Source organism: Erithacus rubecula (genome assembly GCF_903797595.1).
Source record: "Erithacus rubecula genome assembly, chromosome: 1".
NCBI classification, from domain to species: Eukaryota; Metazoa; Chordata; class Aves; order Passeriformes; family Muscicapidae; genus Erithacus; species Erithacus rubecula.
Genome location: NC_136658.1, coordinates 26,797,243 through 26,813,866, shown reverse-complemented (window position 1 = coordinate 26,813,866; position 16,624 = coordinate 26,797,243). Strand labels below are relative to the sequence as shown.

Here is a 16,624-nt window from a genome sequence, read left to right as displayed (position 1 = left end):
CCTGCTTCAAATCAGTGGAAATTAAATGCTCAAAACCTTAGTTAATAAAATCTTACTTAGAGCACTACTGAGATACATTGCTTTTTGCCTGTAATAGCCACCAGTAAATGTAAAACCACAGCCTTTGCATTTGTATCAGTGAGTCTGCAGATTGTTGCAATTCTGACTCTGTACCTATTTTGAGCAAAATTTGCCTGTTTGGGAGCAGAACTTTGAGGGAGTTCTGCCCCTCCTTTAGACAACCTTGCTCCCGTGTCACAGAGCTGTGATGTGAGCACAAGCTCTTGGCAAACACTCTGGGGATGACCCCAGTGATCAGTGCTCAGTTCTTGGTGGTGAGTGCCAGCTCCCCTCTCTCATCTGCTGTGGCACCAGTGGCCACCACCACATGGAGCTGAACTGTTCACCTGACTGCTCTGAATGCCACAAGGTGGCAGGGCAGCTACAACTTGAGCACTGATGATCTAAACAGCTACAATAAAAACAGCCAGCTATTTAGGAATGTTTAGGAATAGCTGGAAGAATTTTCTTCCATAAAGATGATACATCTATTCAACTATATACTAAACTAATTCCTGAGAGCCTCACAACCCCACCACTTTCAAGGCAGCTATTGAACTGTCAGTCCAGAGAAGATACCAGGCAAGGAAAGGGACATTGAGCAAAAAGAGACAACACAAGCAAAACAGGACTATGAATTCTAGGGAACAAGTCTGAAGTTGTGTTCCCCCCTTTGCCCTACTTCAGACCTCACCAGGAAATCAAGTCCCACTTCCCATGTCTGGAAAAGCTGTGAAACTGGCATGGACAAGTCCCACGTCCCATGTCTGGAAAAGCTGTGAAACTGGCATGGACAAGTAGGTCCACCAATGATAGGCTAAAAGCAAACAAGCAGGTGTACAGACAGGCACAACACCAGAAAATGAGCAACAGAAAGGGGTTCTGTAAAGGAATGAAACTACAGCAAGCAGAGGTTAGGCACAGAGGAAGGTAGGTTCCATCTGAGCAAAGGAAACTGAACAATCAAAGACAAAGAAGAGAAAGGAATTGTGCCAAGATTAGGGCAGAGTGCGGAATCTCAGTAGGAAATGCTGTTCCCTGAGAGGGAGGAGGCAACCAAGAGAGGGAGTGCTTGGGTAAAGATCACCTGGGGAGAAAGGCACAGGCCTAACTGCTGAGAAGCTGTACAGCTGTGAGGCAGGGGTGGGCAGGGCCCGTGGCTCTCCTCCCCTGTGCATTACCTGTGCTCCTCAGCCTGCGTGCAGCAGACAGGGCTCCAGCGCTGACATCACACACAGCACAGAATGGAGGCCTGCAGAACAAGGCACTGCTTTAGCCTCCCCCTGCCAGCACCCTCCTGCTGCCCTTTCAACCCTCACCAGCAATGCCTACAAAACAAGCCTCTCTTTTCTCCCATCCTTATCTCTGTGCAGGTGAGAAGGAATATTTTAATAAAGCACTTACTGGATTATGGTGCTGAGCCTCTGCTTTGCTGCCTTTCCCTTTTCCAGTGGAGCCAGCAACACTGCTGGAAGGAAGCAACCTGCTTCCTAGAAGGGAACCAAGCACAGAACAATACAGAAATAATCAAGAAGGTATCCCAGGAGCTGCACACATAGCTGGTTTTATCCCAAAGTTTTCACAGGCCTGTGGCTCATCCATAGGTAACAGTGGAAGGAGTGTACCTATGCTCAAATTGACCAGTGTCACCTTCACCTGTTTCTCATTCCAACTCAAAACATGGGGAAAGTGACTGCACTCATTTAATTAAAAAAAAAAATCATCAGCCACTGGTTCCAGACAATCTGAATGCCTTATTCCCAAGGATACACATTTGTGAAGCAGCCTCTAATCTCACACTTTCACAGCATTTCTCCTCCTTCTGACTCCTCCCTTGAGATTGCCACATCCGATCTCAGGGTTTAAGGAATTAGCCTCTCATCACATATCAGCACCATGGCAAAACCAGGGATTAAATACTTGCAAAATTCATAAATTAAAAGCATTATTTTGCTTTCTGTAATCAGCTTATATTCACCATGTACATTTCTCAAGAAATGAGTAAGATGTCTTTAACATAACAGCCTTCTTAAACCATTCTCCCTTTATTCTCAGCTGGTCATCCATTCTACCCATTCTATGATTTAAATTACTAAGTATGGTAATTTCATAACTAGTATAGTTTGTGGGAGTTTATGTATAGCTGCATCTCAACATAAATCTGTATTATAATTCCTTTAAATCAGAGGAAAATGAGAAGAGTTTGAATTAAAGAGTTATTAGTGTGGAATGTGCTAAGGGGTAGAATGGGCAGGTGAATACATCTGATGGCCTATCTACCCACCATTCACTCAAGAAATTGAAGAAAGCTGATGAGGGATTCCTGAAGTAAGATTGTAACCTAAGATGCTTTTTTTTTACTTATATGTGATCACACCAGTTATTTTCTAGGAAACAGATGCAATTATTTTTTCAACGTTTTTTCCAAGGAAGACCATCCCCTTTCCCAGTGTCATTATGTAATTTAAAACTGAGATTTAAAACCAAAATCACTGGTAAATCACTGCCAAATGCTGCTAAACTGTGGTTTTAAACAACACAAATTTACAGTAAGAGGGTGCTTCTCTATTTTGTATATCCCAGTTCCACTATGCTGAAATTTAATTATAATGTATGTTTTTTGTAGGAAGTGACTAATAGGCCAAGTAACTACATAAAAATATATCTAACACAACTGGTAGTGTGTAAGTGTTAAGAAGAGTTATAGCTGAACTTTTATCCTGCCCTTGAGGCTAGGGGGAAAGTCAACTCTGCCTCATGTGACATACACTGGCACACAAGCCGTGTTGGTGCTTTAAAGTCAACTCAGAAAATATTTTGGCAATGCCAGTTCTCTGTGTCATGATCTGGGAGCATAATGACCACAGACTGCTGACATTTTTTTTTCTGCTGTAACTTTGCTCTCTCAATCTGAAAGGCAAATTGGAGAAGCCAAGAATGTGTACATGGGTTAGGAATGCTGAATTTATTCACTGTAGGATTTAGATTCACATTGGGCTTGTCTTCGGTTTCTCTACTTAAAAAAACAAACCAAAAAAAACCAAAACAGTTTGCTCTGATTTTATCAGTGCATTAACTAAAGCTGAATACTTATTGGATAACTCAATAAAGGGCAAAACTAAACCACCAGGATACTGCTCTCTGTCACCAAGATTGTAAAACCTAAAAGTCACATTGAACTTTACATTGCATTCTCTATAATGATTATTCTCAGTGATGCATATTAATGATTTATATACTGTGAGACAATAAAGAGTCAGCAGATAGAGAAATTATTTGTGAAGAGCAGTAGAAGCCAATGGAAAGCATCCCTGCCTCCAGCATCCACAACAGAAGTCTCTGCAAATTATCTGGCAGTATCACATCTTCAATGCTATTGCTAAGATACAGACCATTTTAGGCAGGGATCTATCTTGATATCTCATATATGGCAGCTGTGGAGACTGAGACTAAAAGTAAGTTGGCTCCACTTTCTAACCCTTGTAATCTTTACAAACAATCCTTTTTCACACAATTCCTACAAAGATTTTATGGTTCCTTCCAACTTATTCTCTTCCTTGCCATATACAGAATCCCTAGTGTCTTTTACCACCTCAACATGTTCCTATTCCAGTCTTCCAGCCACAAATGTTAAAAGTTAAATGTTTTGCCTTTCACAGTTTCTAATGACTCCTCAAACTCAAAAGCTTAGACTTTTCAATCATACTTTCCCAAAATCTTACACAGCCTCATTCTCAGAAACAGACTGAAACTGATTACAACTTTCCCTAATTTTACCTTAAGGCTGATGCTCAACAAGAAATGCTTCAGTCCAAACCAGTTCATTTTAATGAAGTGAAACAACTGCAAACAGGGTCTGAGGTCAGGGTAGGTGATCCAGCCCCACAGCAGGAAATGCAACAGCTGTCCCTGCTGTGGGACTGAAGAGAACTGCTAAGGACTATAATCATCTCTGCACTGTGAATGGATCCAAGCTGATTTTAATCAACTATGTCAGCTTTAATCAAGTACTAGACTAAGAGCCCAACCTTGGCAAAAAACTCTCAGTGCAGGTTAGCTTCCAGATTACCCAACTTCTCAGGATCATCCTGCTTTGTTCAGGAAGCAGTTCCTGTAATCTCATATCCAAACTATCTAGTTTATATGGGGACTGCATTCAGAAATGCATCCATAGTTCTTCACAGAAAACACATAAACACTTTAATTCTTTGCAGTCTACTGTAACTCCTTTTGCAGTATGTTCAGCACTATTTATTCATGCCACTGAAGCATTCTTTCCCAATCAAACCTTTCCAACTTTTCTCCCCATTTTCCTGGACTACCATCTACCTGTGCTTCTAAAATATTAAGTACAGCATACAAAAGATTTGGCTCAACCTCTCATACACTTCTAGAAGTGTAAGTAGAGGGTTTTTTCTATTTTTCTTTCTTTTTACCTGGTGAGCTAGAAGTACTGGGTGTGCAGTCACTGTCATCCAGCCACATACTCTGAACCACTGAATCCCGTTTTGGAGGGCCCTTTAGTGAGCACGTCAGCTCCTGGAGAGGGCAAAGAAGATGTGTTTTAATAATGCACCTGGGAAAATCAGGGAGGGTAGCCTCTGTTTGTTAGAGATCACACACCCACCCTGTCATTCTCCTCTTCCTCAGATGTTCCATTTTCCCTCAATCCACTACAACAACTGCTTACACTGGATGATGAACGTGAGAGTGGCTGCATCACACAGTATCCTGAAGTCTGACTCCTGAGCAGTCTGTGAAATGCAAGCATTCAACATCATCATGCTTATTGCTACACACAGGCTTAACTTTCTGAGGCATTATTATGTAGCAGTCAAAAACAGTAAGAATGTATTCACTGACAGCTTGTTTTCCACCTAGGAACAGAATTCAGGTGAACTGGCACGCATACCTTAATTTCTAGTTGCTACATCATTAAGGAGAAACACCAATTCTGTGTCTCCATTCTGGAAAACTGTATAAAAGGACAAGTCTGAAGAAATTTTTAACTCACAGACCTAAGTGTAATAAAACGGAGTAACTCAAACCACCTGCATTTAAGTATTAAATACATCTAGACATTCATTAAAATCAACAGATGCCCTATTTTGGAGATCAGAGACTTTAAGAACCTAATACAGTATACCTAACACAGGTGTGAAACTGAGTATAAAGGGCAGGTGCAACCTAGTCTAGGCCATCCATTCCCACAGCCACTCTCAGGCTATCGTGTTTTATCTTACATGAAATTCCAGGCAGAACAAAGGGACCATAAAAAGCATGCTTTCTATGTCATAGAGCTTATAAATTGTTACTGATATTTTCTGTGCAGGTGTAACAGGAGAAGGCAGGAAAGCAGACAGACATTAACCAGTATTACAGAACAGTTAACTGAGAAAGTTTAAGAAAGCAATAGGGAGGTATCACATTATTGAGATGTCTCAGGATTGCAGGATGTCTCAGTGTCAAACTATGAAGGATCAAGTGCCAAGCTCTTGCAAAGACATGTCAGAGCCTTCCTCCTGCTTACAAACAGGAACACACCTAGGCCAGGATTCCCATCCTGGTGATTTTCCATGTGTTCAATTGCCAATAGACTGACTTCTGTAGGTCCATCCTACTAAAATTCAGCTCCCACAAGGCCATTCAAAGGGGACATTCAAGCAAACTGTATTGGATCCCTTTACCACCACTCTATCGAATGGAAGGGACATTGAGATAGCCTGGTGCATGTTTCAGAACTATCAAAGAAGACCCTTAAGGTCAGCTCTTCCCAGCTGAGAATTTGGGATCCACTGCCTAGTCATTCAGGAGATACAGCAGTCCCTGAGGCTGACATGCTTACATAGTAAAAGGTGCACTGTGCATGTAAGCCCCAAATTTATGGTGAAGTACTCATTGTCTGCATAAGAGACCAGCTAGTAAAGAGAGATGAAGTGCTTAAAAATGTAAGGAACAAAAAAAAAACCCCAAACCTTAAGAGAGGCAAGAAAGATAAGACACCTTTAACATACTAAATATATTTATTCCTTCAGAAACACTGCAAAATGTGGCCAGTCTTGACCTACAAGCAGTAATGAAACCTGAAGTCCCAGGCATATTACATGCCAGCATGCAACAGGGAGAACAATAAAGACAGGGCCAATAAAGGCCAAAGATATTTCCTCAAGAGATTAGGAAACATAATTTGAAGGAAATGAAGGCCAACATGCTTCTCCCTTAGCAGAGCAAATCAATAAAATGGATCTACGTGAAGTGGGATCTAGATTTCCACAAAGCATTTCCTTCTCAGCACCCTTCCTCAGCAGGTTCTCCATCCTTGTTCTCTGCACTGCATTTCTTGACCTGTGTCGAGGCATTAGAGACAGAGGTGGAGTTGTGTTCTTCTGCTCTTGCCTTCTGCAGGCCAAACTATTCTCACTCATCTGAGGGGAGAGGAAGGGAAGAGAAGGGGTTGCACTCAAGGTGGCCTCCGTTCCCCATCATTAGTAGAGGTTGCTTCAGTGGCTGCTGATTTGGCAATGGGAAGGGCACAGAGCCAAAATGCTCCAACAGGAGCTCTCTGTCCATTTCCCTCTGACAGAATTCCTGCTCCAGGAACTGCCAGTGGAGCGTTACTTGGAGCCACTCAGTCTCTCCACAGTCCTTGAGGTCCTCTAAGTACGTTCATGCTCCTCTTAGCCAGGACTCTGATTTCACCCCAAAGTCTTGCCAGTGTCTTCAGTGAGGTACCCAATGACTGAGTAGCATCCGGTCCACTCCTGATTGGCTTGATGTCCCCACTCAGATGTGTCTGAGGAGGGAAAACACACATACAAAAAACCTATGTACTTTTCCTAGGATATGCACATACACAGTACAGTGCTTGATTTTTCAGCTGCAACCCAGAGAGTCGTCTGAGCTTCAGGAGTTCTACCACTTGGTTACATAGGCTGGGTTCACTCTTTTGAGTCTGTCCCTTGGGAAGAAGGATTATTTGGAAGGCTACCTGGACAGTAAAGCAGAAAAACTAAGGATAATTGTCCCTGTATGTGGGAGAGAAGACACCATTAGCTCGAGTGAACAATGCAGTTTCATGGATTGCTGGCTGATCACTGCATAAATGTGTGTCAAACTCAGCATGAGGACAGAAAATAAGTGCTCCTTTTTCTCTACTTCAAAATAATTAATCTGTTACTTATGTGTTCCTTTTGTATTTATTTCCAGGTTCTACTATTTTAGTAGAACACAGGTGAAGAGGCTGATCATTCCAAGTTTCGAATCTGAAATGATTACATAAGACCAGTAGCATCAGGCTGGACATTTCTGAGGTATCAGAAATTTCTTGTGACTCTAAGGAGAGAACCAGGAGTGGACTGATGACATACTACCAAGAATAGCCCATTCTATTATCGAATAGGGACTGTATAAATTATTCTAGAATGAGGCAGAACTCTTGCACTGGAAGTATGCCTACATCTTGATCCTAGTTTCACAGCTGATGAACAACAGGCAGGCTATTTCAGCAGAAAGCTGACTCCAAGACATACTTTACACTCCCAGCCTTTTCCTGCAACATTGTGCTAGTACTGTCTTGCCGAAAATGGTGTGCTTACAAGGTGGAATAACATGTTCTTAATTCCCTGTCCCAGATGTCATGCAAAAAGCATGGCTGCACATGGGCTAGTCCCTAACTCTGAGATTATAACTCTGACTAATCAGCAATTGGGCCAAACTCCATGCTGCATCCTACCTCATAAATGAACTGTCCAGGAATGGACTAAACCACCACAGATATGAAAATACATATTTTTTTCTGGTGATCCTAAGTGGTTTCAAGTCCATGACTGGTAAAAGAATCATGGGAACAGAACTAGACTGAAAAATCATACAGGTCATGCCTAATGTGCATAAACAATATTCATGCAAGTATTGTTAGTAAAATCCATGCTGTTTGCTCTCTGAAAGCAAGTGGATACCAACTGTAAACAGCCATTGCAGCTGGCTTACCTCCTCTGATGGAGGTGATGGAGAATGGGGGTTGGGAAGTGGGGAAAGCAGAATTATTGATGATTATGCAAGGTAATCAGCTATCTAACCAGAGCAAGAGTCCTTCACATATGCCTGTCAGGAACTTCTAGTTCACTAACAAGGTCCCAGGCAGAATGAGGAAGGGAAGATGGAATGATGTGGTAATGCTGGAAGATGGGGGGTGCCGACCAATTAGCAATGTCCTGCATTCCTTCTAGTCCTTAGCTGCCAGAGCTAGCACCTTAAATGGTCTATATCTCCTAGATGTGCTCCCATCCTCCTCCACAACAAAATTCTAGGCACTCATCCAACCCAAAAACTAGTACACACACAAAAACATGCCAGAACACTGCACCTTGGCTGTGACAAAATTCTGAGCAGTCCTACAGCATACATGTGGGTAGCTGAACTACTGCAGATAGCCAGCAGCTTGCAATTCTTAGGGAGCATTAGGTGTGTAGCTCGTGTCAAATCTGGCACCTGAAGCAACTACAACCATAAACGCCTGGTTCTAGGGCACCTCCTGACATTTTCTTAAGAATCTCCACATTTCCACAGAAAGGGAAATGCTCTAATACAAAGTACTTGCTACCTTTCTTGCCACAGGTCTCATTCAAGTTCTCTTGAAAAGAATTAGGTGTGGCAAAATGTTCCAGAAGAAAGTCAGCTGCAGCCTTTGACTTAGAGACAGGCTGTTCCAGAGTCTTGGAAATGTAAATGAGTGGTTTTCCTGAAGTGTTCTAGGTAGGATCACATCCCTGTATAATACAGCTTAGCAGCAGCAAAGCTCCATTACCAGGAAATTGTATTTTTCCAGTTTTTGACAACCAGAAACTGGAGAATTAACTTGCAGACTACTGCATGAAGTGTTTTGCACATACCACAGGGTGTGGTATGGCATGCTTTAGCAATGAAACATAGGTGCAACACAGGGGGCTGTGCTGGAATCCTGCTGGAACACTCTGGGGAGACTGGAGACAGGTTAGTTCACGCTGGTTGGGAGCAGCGGCATGAATCCTGTTAAAGGGGCAGACCTTGAGTACAACCCAACATCCCAACATACCCTTGTCCAAGCTTCTCCATGAAGCTCCAAAATCACTCCAGAGCAAACTATAGAGGAAACATACACATGAGTAAACATGGATAATTGGACAGCTAGGACTTTGTGTATCCTGTTGGATGCAAGCTCACATTTCAGTAAAGATATAATCAAAATCAAGTGGTCCAATCTTTCATCATGGTCTGTTTAAGAAAGCCAAGTTCCTGACAGGTTCTGAATTACTGTGCCACAGCCAGGCATCCAACTTTTGAGATGCTACAATGCCTGATGTGGACAATTTCAGTTAAGTCTCCAACAGAGCAAGACATACACCACACTTAAGCCAATACCAGAGACAGCGTCTTTCAAATACTAAAATTTGTTTTCAACTCACTTGCTCTTCCTGCTGGGGAACTCTGGAGAGCTGGGACTGGATGATCCATCAGACTTCAGGTCAAAGAAAGTTCCTGGACTGTCAAACACCCTCTGTATCCTCTCTGTGGTGTCTCTGCTAGGAGAAAGGGGAAACCAGCTATACCCCAGAGCCAGAGTTAACTACCACCTATTCTCACACTCCCTTACAAGACACAGTACTAAGCTGTATCTCCTGTATACACATAAAAGGGAAGCAAACATAGCTGTGCTGAAAAGGGCAGACTCCTTACATGTGTCATGTGACATCTGGAAATGGCTAACTTTAAGCTCTTTTTGAATTGATATAAAAGCCTGAATTAATTTCAGTATTCACCTTTAATTTTTTAACTTTCTCCTCTATACTCCCCATTCTACTGGTCTTAAGAAGCTGTAGGAACCAACAGAGAGTGTAAGTAAGATTCTTACAAAAGCGTTATTGCTATTAAGACTTGTCAAGATACCTCTGAAGAAAGTTGCCTGTGTGAGTAACTGATATGAGAGATGAGTTTAATTAAGAAAGGAAAACTAAGTGATTTTGGGGGGTTCTTTAGAGCTTCAGTGATGGAGTTCTTCCTCTGCTCTCTTGGCCAGTTGACCCTACCTGTGCCCCTCTCAGCAGAATTTCTGATACCCTCACTTATGCTAATACAATTGTTTGTGAGAGTGGAAATTAGCCTGATAAAAAGGAATTCTAAAATTAAAACAACACTGAAACTCCTACAACACATTAACAAGGGGGATGACCTGGGTAAGCTCTGTCAGCAAAATCTCCATATCATTAAGTTACAGCTTCAGGGTGAAGTCAACACGTGACACTGTGAGCTCCCTGTTTCCCAGAAAGGGAGCATGCTCCAGCCTCCTTCATTCTTGCTGAGTGCACTTCCCACCAGTCCTGGTACCCATCAGACTTCTCCATGAGCCAGTTCATGACAGAACCTGGCAGACCATCCAGTGAAAGAAAGTTCTATTTGATTAATGGGCTGAATCAGTTTCATGAAAGGCCCACTAGGGATCTGAACAATCATCACGAGGAATAGTCAGGATTGGGTAAATGAAAGGGACAGAGGGAAAGTATCACATCTGCTTTCAGTAACAATGAACTGTTAAAACAGTTGCTAGTGAAACTGCACCTTCAAGAATGACCCAAAAAACCTTTCAGAAAATACAAGCTAAGGCTCCCTGTTCCTCACACCTAGGTTTACAAGTTAGCAAAAGGAAAGCTAAATAAGCCAATTAGTTCACCAGATTCCTCCAAGCAAAGAGCAAGGAAAAAAAAAAGAAAATAAATCCAGGGGTTTTCCCTAGATTTCCTGTAGTAGGAAAGTTTTACAGATCCTTCAAGAGGATAGAAACAGTTGTTGTACACAAAGTAATGGATTGAAGGACACAGCTGCCTAAGGTACGAAAGTCTTTAAAGTACTGAGGACCTGTGGCTACTGTGACAGCTTAGACTGTTACAGGGCAGTTGTCCCTGAAGATTTAATTTTTCTCAAAAGAAGTTCTATTTTATTCAGATAAGTCATAGGCACCTCATGAAGAAAGAAGGGAAAATGCAGTAATTTCCTCCTGAAATAAGTAGTTTCCACATTAGAGATGACTTTCCCCCTTTTGCACCCAGTTTTTAAGCTGTTTCCTGGAATTCTTGCAACTGGGAAAATTGCATATTAAATGCAGAGCATTTATGTGACTTTTGAGACTCTGTATAAAGGTGTCTCAGCTAGAGATGAGAGAAATTTATAATTTAACTAAATAATCTCTTGTGACCAGTAGACAACTTTTGAACAGTTATAATTCTGCCAAATATGCCAAATCAGCCCTTGAAGCAGTATATTATCCATTAATTATAATTCTTTCTCAGACGATCTAACTTAAACACTAGTTATTTGGACTTACAGTTATTTTAAATAAATCCTTTAAGTTACCAGTTTTGCCTATTTGAATATTTTAACATGAAAACAAACAACCAATCAAGCACCCCCTTCCCAAATACCAGCCTTTCATCTGACTTTCTTCTAAAAGAGGTGAGTGAAGAACAGGAAACTCAAGAGTCCTGGATCATACTGCACAGTAGTTAAGAGTGATCTTATAATGTTCCTCCACCCATTTCCTCCATTCTTCCTCATATATTGATTCTCTCCAATTCCAAATGCTCTCTTTTAATTTTGCCTGTTTCTGTTATTTGTCCATTTCTCCATCAATCGATAATCAGACCGTTTAATTTCAATTCCATTTTAGCTCTCATTCCTGATGGTTCCCCTTTACCTATATGTGCCTTTCTATGTTCCTTTTCTCAACTCCTCTTGGGTTTTTTACTCTCTTTGTCTTGTCTCCCCACAGCTCATACCTCTTTTCCTCCTGTATGTTCTCAATGCCAATGGCACTACTCCGTCGCCCATGGAAGCGGCTGGCTCGAGTACGTGATGGGCTCCTACCAGGCAAGGCAAAAGACTAGAAAAAAGGAAAGCATGACAGAGAGGACAGGAACACAACAGGAAGAGCTTTGGAGAGTTGAAAGCATAGAAGAGTTTGCAATGTGGATCCAGATTTTCTCCTTTACTGCAATCCAAGAGCTCAGCTCCACCTGTGCAAGGAGTACTTTTTGTCAGCAAGCAAGAGCAGCCAGGGCTTACAAAGGTGGTGAGAGAAAGGGACAGAGATATAAAGAAACAAAGGCAGAACACAGCCAGTATACAGAGAAACAGGCTTGGGAAGGGAGGTATCCCCATACGGTGAAAGGAGAGGCAGAACCAGAAAGGCAAAGAAAACCAGAAGTTAAAGGAGCAAAGGAGGCAGCAAACCCAAGTCATTAGTATGCTGTGACTTTGTTGTATTGACATAAAGAATGCATACAACCAAGTAAACTGTCACCAAGAAATCTTCACACTGAAGGGCACCTTCTTGGCTTACTCAGAGATGTTTTTTTTGTAGTTTGCCTGTATTGACATCACTAGTGCAGAGACCACAACCAGCTGGATGCACTTTGGCCAAGGTAACCATATTTTCAGTATCAGAAACATGGATCCTTTTCTGGAAAGATTTGTGATAGATTTTTTAATTAATTGGTCACATATGTTTAGTATCCCTACCAAATAAGAAAGGCTTTGATAGTGACTAGAAATACCCATTCTTTTTCTCACCCCAAACTCTATTAATTCTGCTGTTTGTTCCCAACATGCGAATTCTATTTACAACAGAACAGCACCTTGAATATCTTGTGCACCTGTTTATATTACAGAAAATAGTCTGATTGGTGAAATCGAAGAAAATTAAATAGTTCTAGTGTCCTTATGTTCTCATAGGTCTTGCCCTATGGCAATACAGTACCATTCCAGTCAAACCACAGTGCATGCATTTTTTAACATATGGCACCGTACAGGATCTAATCCAGGATAGCAGAGATAGATGTCTAAAGCAGAACCATGTTTGGCTTTCTTCTCCCAGTCTGCATCAATCTCAGCTCTAGATTACACATGAACTGGGGCTAGAGATGGGCACAGACAAATCAGACTGTAACACATGCTGTCACCACTTGTGAAATGGGATGATGCAACAGAAAGATTCACAGTGGGACAAGAGGACAAACTAAAGGAAATGCAAGGGTGGTCCCAAAGGTATGGCGGGGTCTCTTGCTACAGCCCACCCGAACACCTTACCGCAGCAATGGCCTTAGGGCCCTCGGCGACACTCTGGCTGAGGGCAAGGCCCGCCGTGGCTGGGCGGCTGGGCAGGGTGGCTGGCTGCTGCTTTCTCATGGATATCCCCATGGTATCCAGGCTCTGGCTGCGGCCTCTGATCACCCGCTGAACAGGAGGGAGGCAGGGAAACAGACAAACACAGATATACACATAGAGACATGCACACGGCAGGGTAGTGTGAGAAGCACCACAGATTGAGTGGGAAGTTAGGACAGACTGACACCAGAACCACACAGATCCTGACTCCTTGAAGGCAGCACCTTAGATACTGCCCTGGTTTGGTCCCAGCTGATTCATGGACCTCTGGGAAGGGCTCTTCCTCAAGTATATTCTCTAGTTTCACTTCCCTTCTCTTATGGCAATGAATAGAGGCTTCCTTCCAGTACCCCAGCACACTGGATTTAAACACATCACCTAGAGCAGTCCTATCCAGTATAGGCTATAAAACACAAAATCAAACTCTTTCTAGGCTGTAAGGTTCAGTCTCATATGAACTTGAGTTCTGGTTTCAGTGGGAAAGCAGCCATATCAAAATCTGTAGCATCTGAAAAAGCCATTTTCTGACTTAACTCAGTCTTTTCCAGTTTTTTACGAATGTCATCTGTGTACATGACATGCAAATCACAGCATCTGCCAGAAGTCATAAAAGGACATTTTGGGAGAATTAGTGTAAGACATGGATGGGTTAAAATTCATGGTTAGCAGCAAAGGCAGTTTGTATGTAAAAGTACACCTCATCAAAGCATCCCAGACCTGACCAAAGCAACACACACAGCTACCAAACCTATTTGTTAACAGGTTAGTTTTACAGACCTTAATAACTCTAATTGGCCCACCATATAAAGACCTAAAGTACTCTGGAGAAATGCTATTTATAACACATCTCTCTTTCCAGAAAGATAACTTATTATATAAAAGAAGTAGCAAGGCACTTCCCACATAAGTGGGAAAGGGCTAGTAGATAGAATAGGAAAGCAATGAAGATTCTCTCATAACCAGCTCAAAACTCAGTTTGCCCAGTCATACAAAATCCTTGCTTTCTCATATCAATCATCTTTATCACTTCTAAAAGAAATAAATCACCTGGTTTATTAAAAAAAAATCAGCAATAAAAACGCCCTAACATGCCATTTACATTGAAGAAGGTAAATTAATTCTGACTTTTAAAGGGTAAGTAAAGCGTCACAGTTTTTCTAGACAGTACACTCAAGAGGTAAGTTACAAACTCTTGCAGTGGCTCCTGCAATTCTTTCAGCTATAATGAAACTGCTGTAGGAACTGAAAGTCCCTTGCTCCTAGTTATTACAATTCCTCTTGCACACTGACTCCTTCTTCTGTAAGTCACGGAATAAAACCACATCTGACACTTGATACCAGCACAAAGCATAAAGAGTTTGACTTCCAAGGCCCAGTATGGAATTCTAGACCACACTGTAGGTTTGCAGAAAGGCTCACCTTGAAGTTCTCGAGGAAGCCCCCACTGCCATTCTCTATCTTGTCATCCTCCCCTACAGGTAATCCCATCATGCTGCGGCTGCGCAGCTGCAGCTCCTCAAAAAGGCTCTCCAAGAGGGCACTCCGTGTTCTTTCCTGCATCAACATTGGGAATGAGAACACCTTTTACTGGAAGAGGAGACTTTTTTTTCCCATTTCTTCAATGTCTCACATCCTTCTTAAAAAAAAGCCCAACAAACAAACAAAAACCCCAAAAGACCAACAACCAACAATGACAACAACAAAACCCCATGAAAATTATTTTAAATAGTTTTAACTGCATAGTTACAGAATATATTACAGTAACACCCAACCCTTTTTAAGCTCTTCCTAAAGCAAGTCATAAAGGACACTTCTTCACAGCTGATGATACAGAGACATGGGTTCTTTTTCTAGATTAGGCAATGGCAGAGTCTGGAACAGAATTTTGGTACCTTGAACCAAAAGTCAGAGATATCAGCATGCATCCTGTAGCATAATACTGAATTTCAGCTAATACAGAATTTCCTCCAGCAGAATATATGCATTATATTCCCATCTTTACTTGAGGATTAGATCTTTATATTTAAATGTACCAGTTCATATTCCATCACACCTTCTAAGAAATATGAAGGAAATATTCCATAGCTGAGTATAAAATCTCATTTCATCTTCTTTTCTTAAGCAACACAAAATTAGAAGTCAGAAATTTTACTTGATTTTCTTTATCTGATAATAATATATTTATCATATATATAATTTTTAATTGAAGCAGCCAGGTAACAGACCCACCTCTAATTTAGCAAATTTCTCAGCTCGATAGCAGCTGTACTCAGCGTTGATGAGCTTGACCAGAAGGAATTCACGAAACTCTGCGCTCTACAAGACAAGATGAAGACTAACTAAACTGGAGACAAAAACACTAGTAAAAACATCTCATTAGAAAAGCTCTGCTGACTATTTGGACCCCCAAGGTGCTCTAGCCAGACTGACCATACCAACTCAGAAGAAAAGTGTGTGCACCATGTCCCCTGGCTGGACCAGACAAACAAACCTTTTTAAATATGGCTGGATTTGGCAGGGGAGGTCCAAAGAAGGGGACGTCATCTCGGGCTGTGACTGAAACCTGAAATAATATAAGGGGAAAAAATGAGCATCAGGACACAAGTGACAGCATCAAACTACTATAATGGATCTGAATCCTCATAAATAAATTACATATATGAAAGAGATGTAATATAGTTCTGTGCATCCCTCTGTTCCTGAACTCAGTGGATGGATGTGCTCATTCATCTCCCAGAAACTCAGTCAGCTAGATGTGCACACAGTAAGAGCAATGAAAAAAGCTTAACTGACTGCTTTTTTTAAAATTATTTTAAATAGTAACTAGCATAGCCAGTATATTTAGGAACAAAAAAATGCTCCTATTTAGCCTGCAAGATTAACCTCCACTAAAGAACCTTTGTCCCTGTGGTTGTACTGACCTATTTATTTTTACAGAGAATCCTTGGTGGAGATACACTGCACACTGAGGAGAGTATCTCAGTGCCACAACATTTGTGAGTCACAGGTGGTAAACATGCAAATGCATTTTCCCAGTAAGAGATAGGTTTCATTTGTTTTATTTTTAGCATGTTCCTACCTGACATATCAATGTCTAAAGAAGTAACTGTAATGCAGTCCAGTTTTTACATTGTTTCTTCAAAGCACTTACACAATTATATGTAGCTATCTTACCAAATACATACAGTACTTCACAATATTTCACAGAGGTTTTTTGTCATGTTTGAGATTAAACAAGACCATTATTTGTCCTTTCATACAAGAAGGATAACATAACAACCACAACTGCCTCAAAACAACAACAAACAGATGTCACAGAGCCACTGAGAGGTGTGAGTTTAAATGAGAGGAAGAAGGAAATGGGCTCTTG

General features: G+C 41.5%; 1 protein-coding gene across 40 annotated transcripts in view; it reads right to left on the bottom strand.

The window, feature by feature from the left end:
- The window catches only part of LOC306801370 (rap1 GTPase-activating protein 1-like), a gene marked incomplete at its 3' end in the record, with an annotated part of 46,271 nt that overhangs the window by 4,389 nt on the left and 25,258 nt on the right, over window positions 1-16,624 (bottom strand). For 7 of the 40 annotated variants that reach the window (XM_079304414.1, XM_079304409.1, XM_079304415.1 and 4 more), the window contains 10 exons: window positions 15,746-15,817; window positions 15,484-15,570; window positions 14,674-14,808; window positions 13,177-13,323; window positions 11,868-11,971; window positions 9,504-9,620; window positions 4,688-4,814; window positions 4,497-4,599; window positions 1,465-1,550; window positions 1,242-1,312 (listed from right to left, as the gene is read on the bottom strand). In XM_079304414.1, coding sequence (XP_079160540.1) covers window positions 1,289-1,312; window positions 1,465-1,550; window positions 4,497-4,599; window positions 4,688-4,814; window positions 9,504-9,620; window positions 11,868-11,971; window positions 13,177-13,323; window positions 14,674-14,808; window positions 15,484-15,570; window positions 15,746-15,817 — 1,002 coding nt within the window. Of the gene's footprint in view, window positions 1-1,241; window positions 1,313-1,464; window positions 1,551-4,496; window positions 4,600-4,687; window positions 4,815-6,064; window positions 6,854-9,133; window positions 9,181-9,499; window positions 9,621-9,865; window positions 9,912-10,267; window positions 10,460-11,867; window positions 12,551-13,176; window positions 13,324-14,673; window positions 14,809-15,483; window positions 15,571-15,745; window positions 15,818-16,624 lie in introns of those variants that run through there. The other 33 variants (XM_079304392.1, XM_079304391.1, XM_079304413.1 and 30 more) reach the window with 24 other exon arrangements.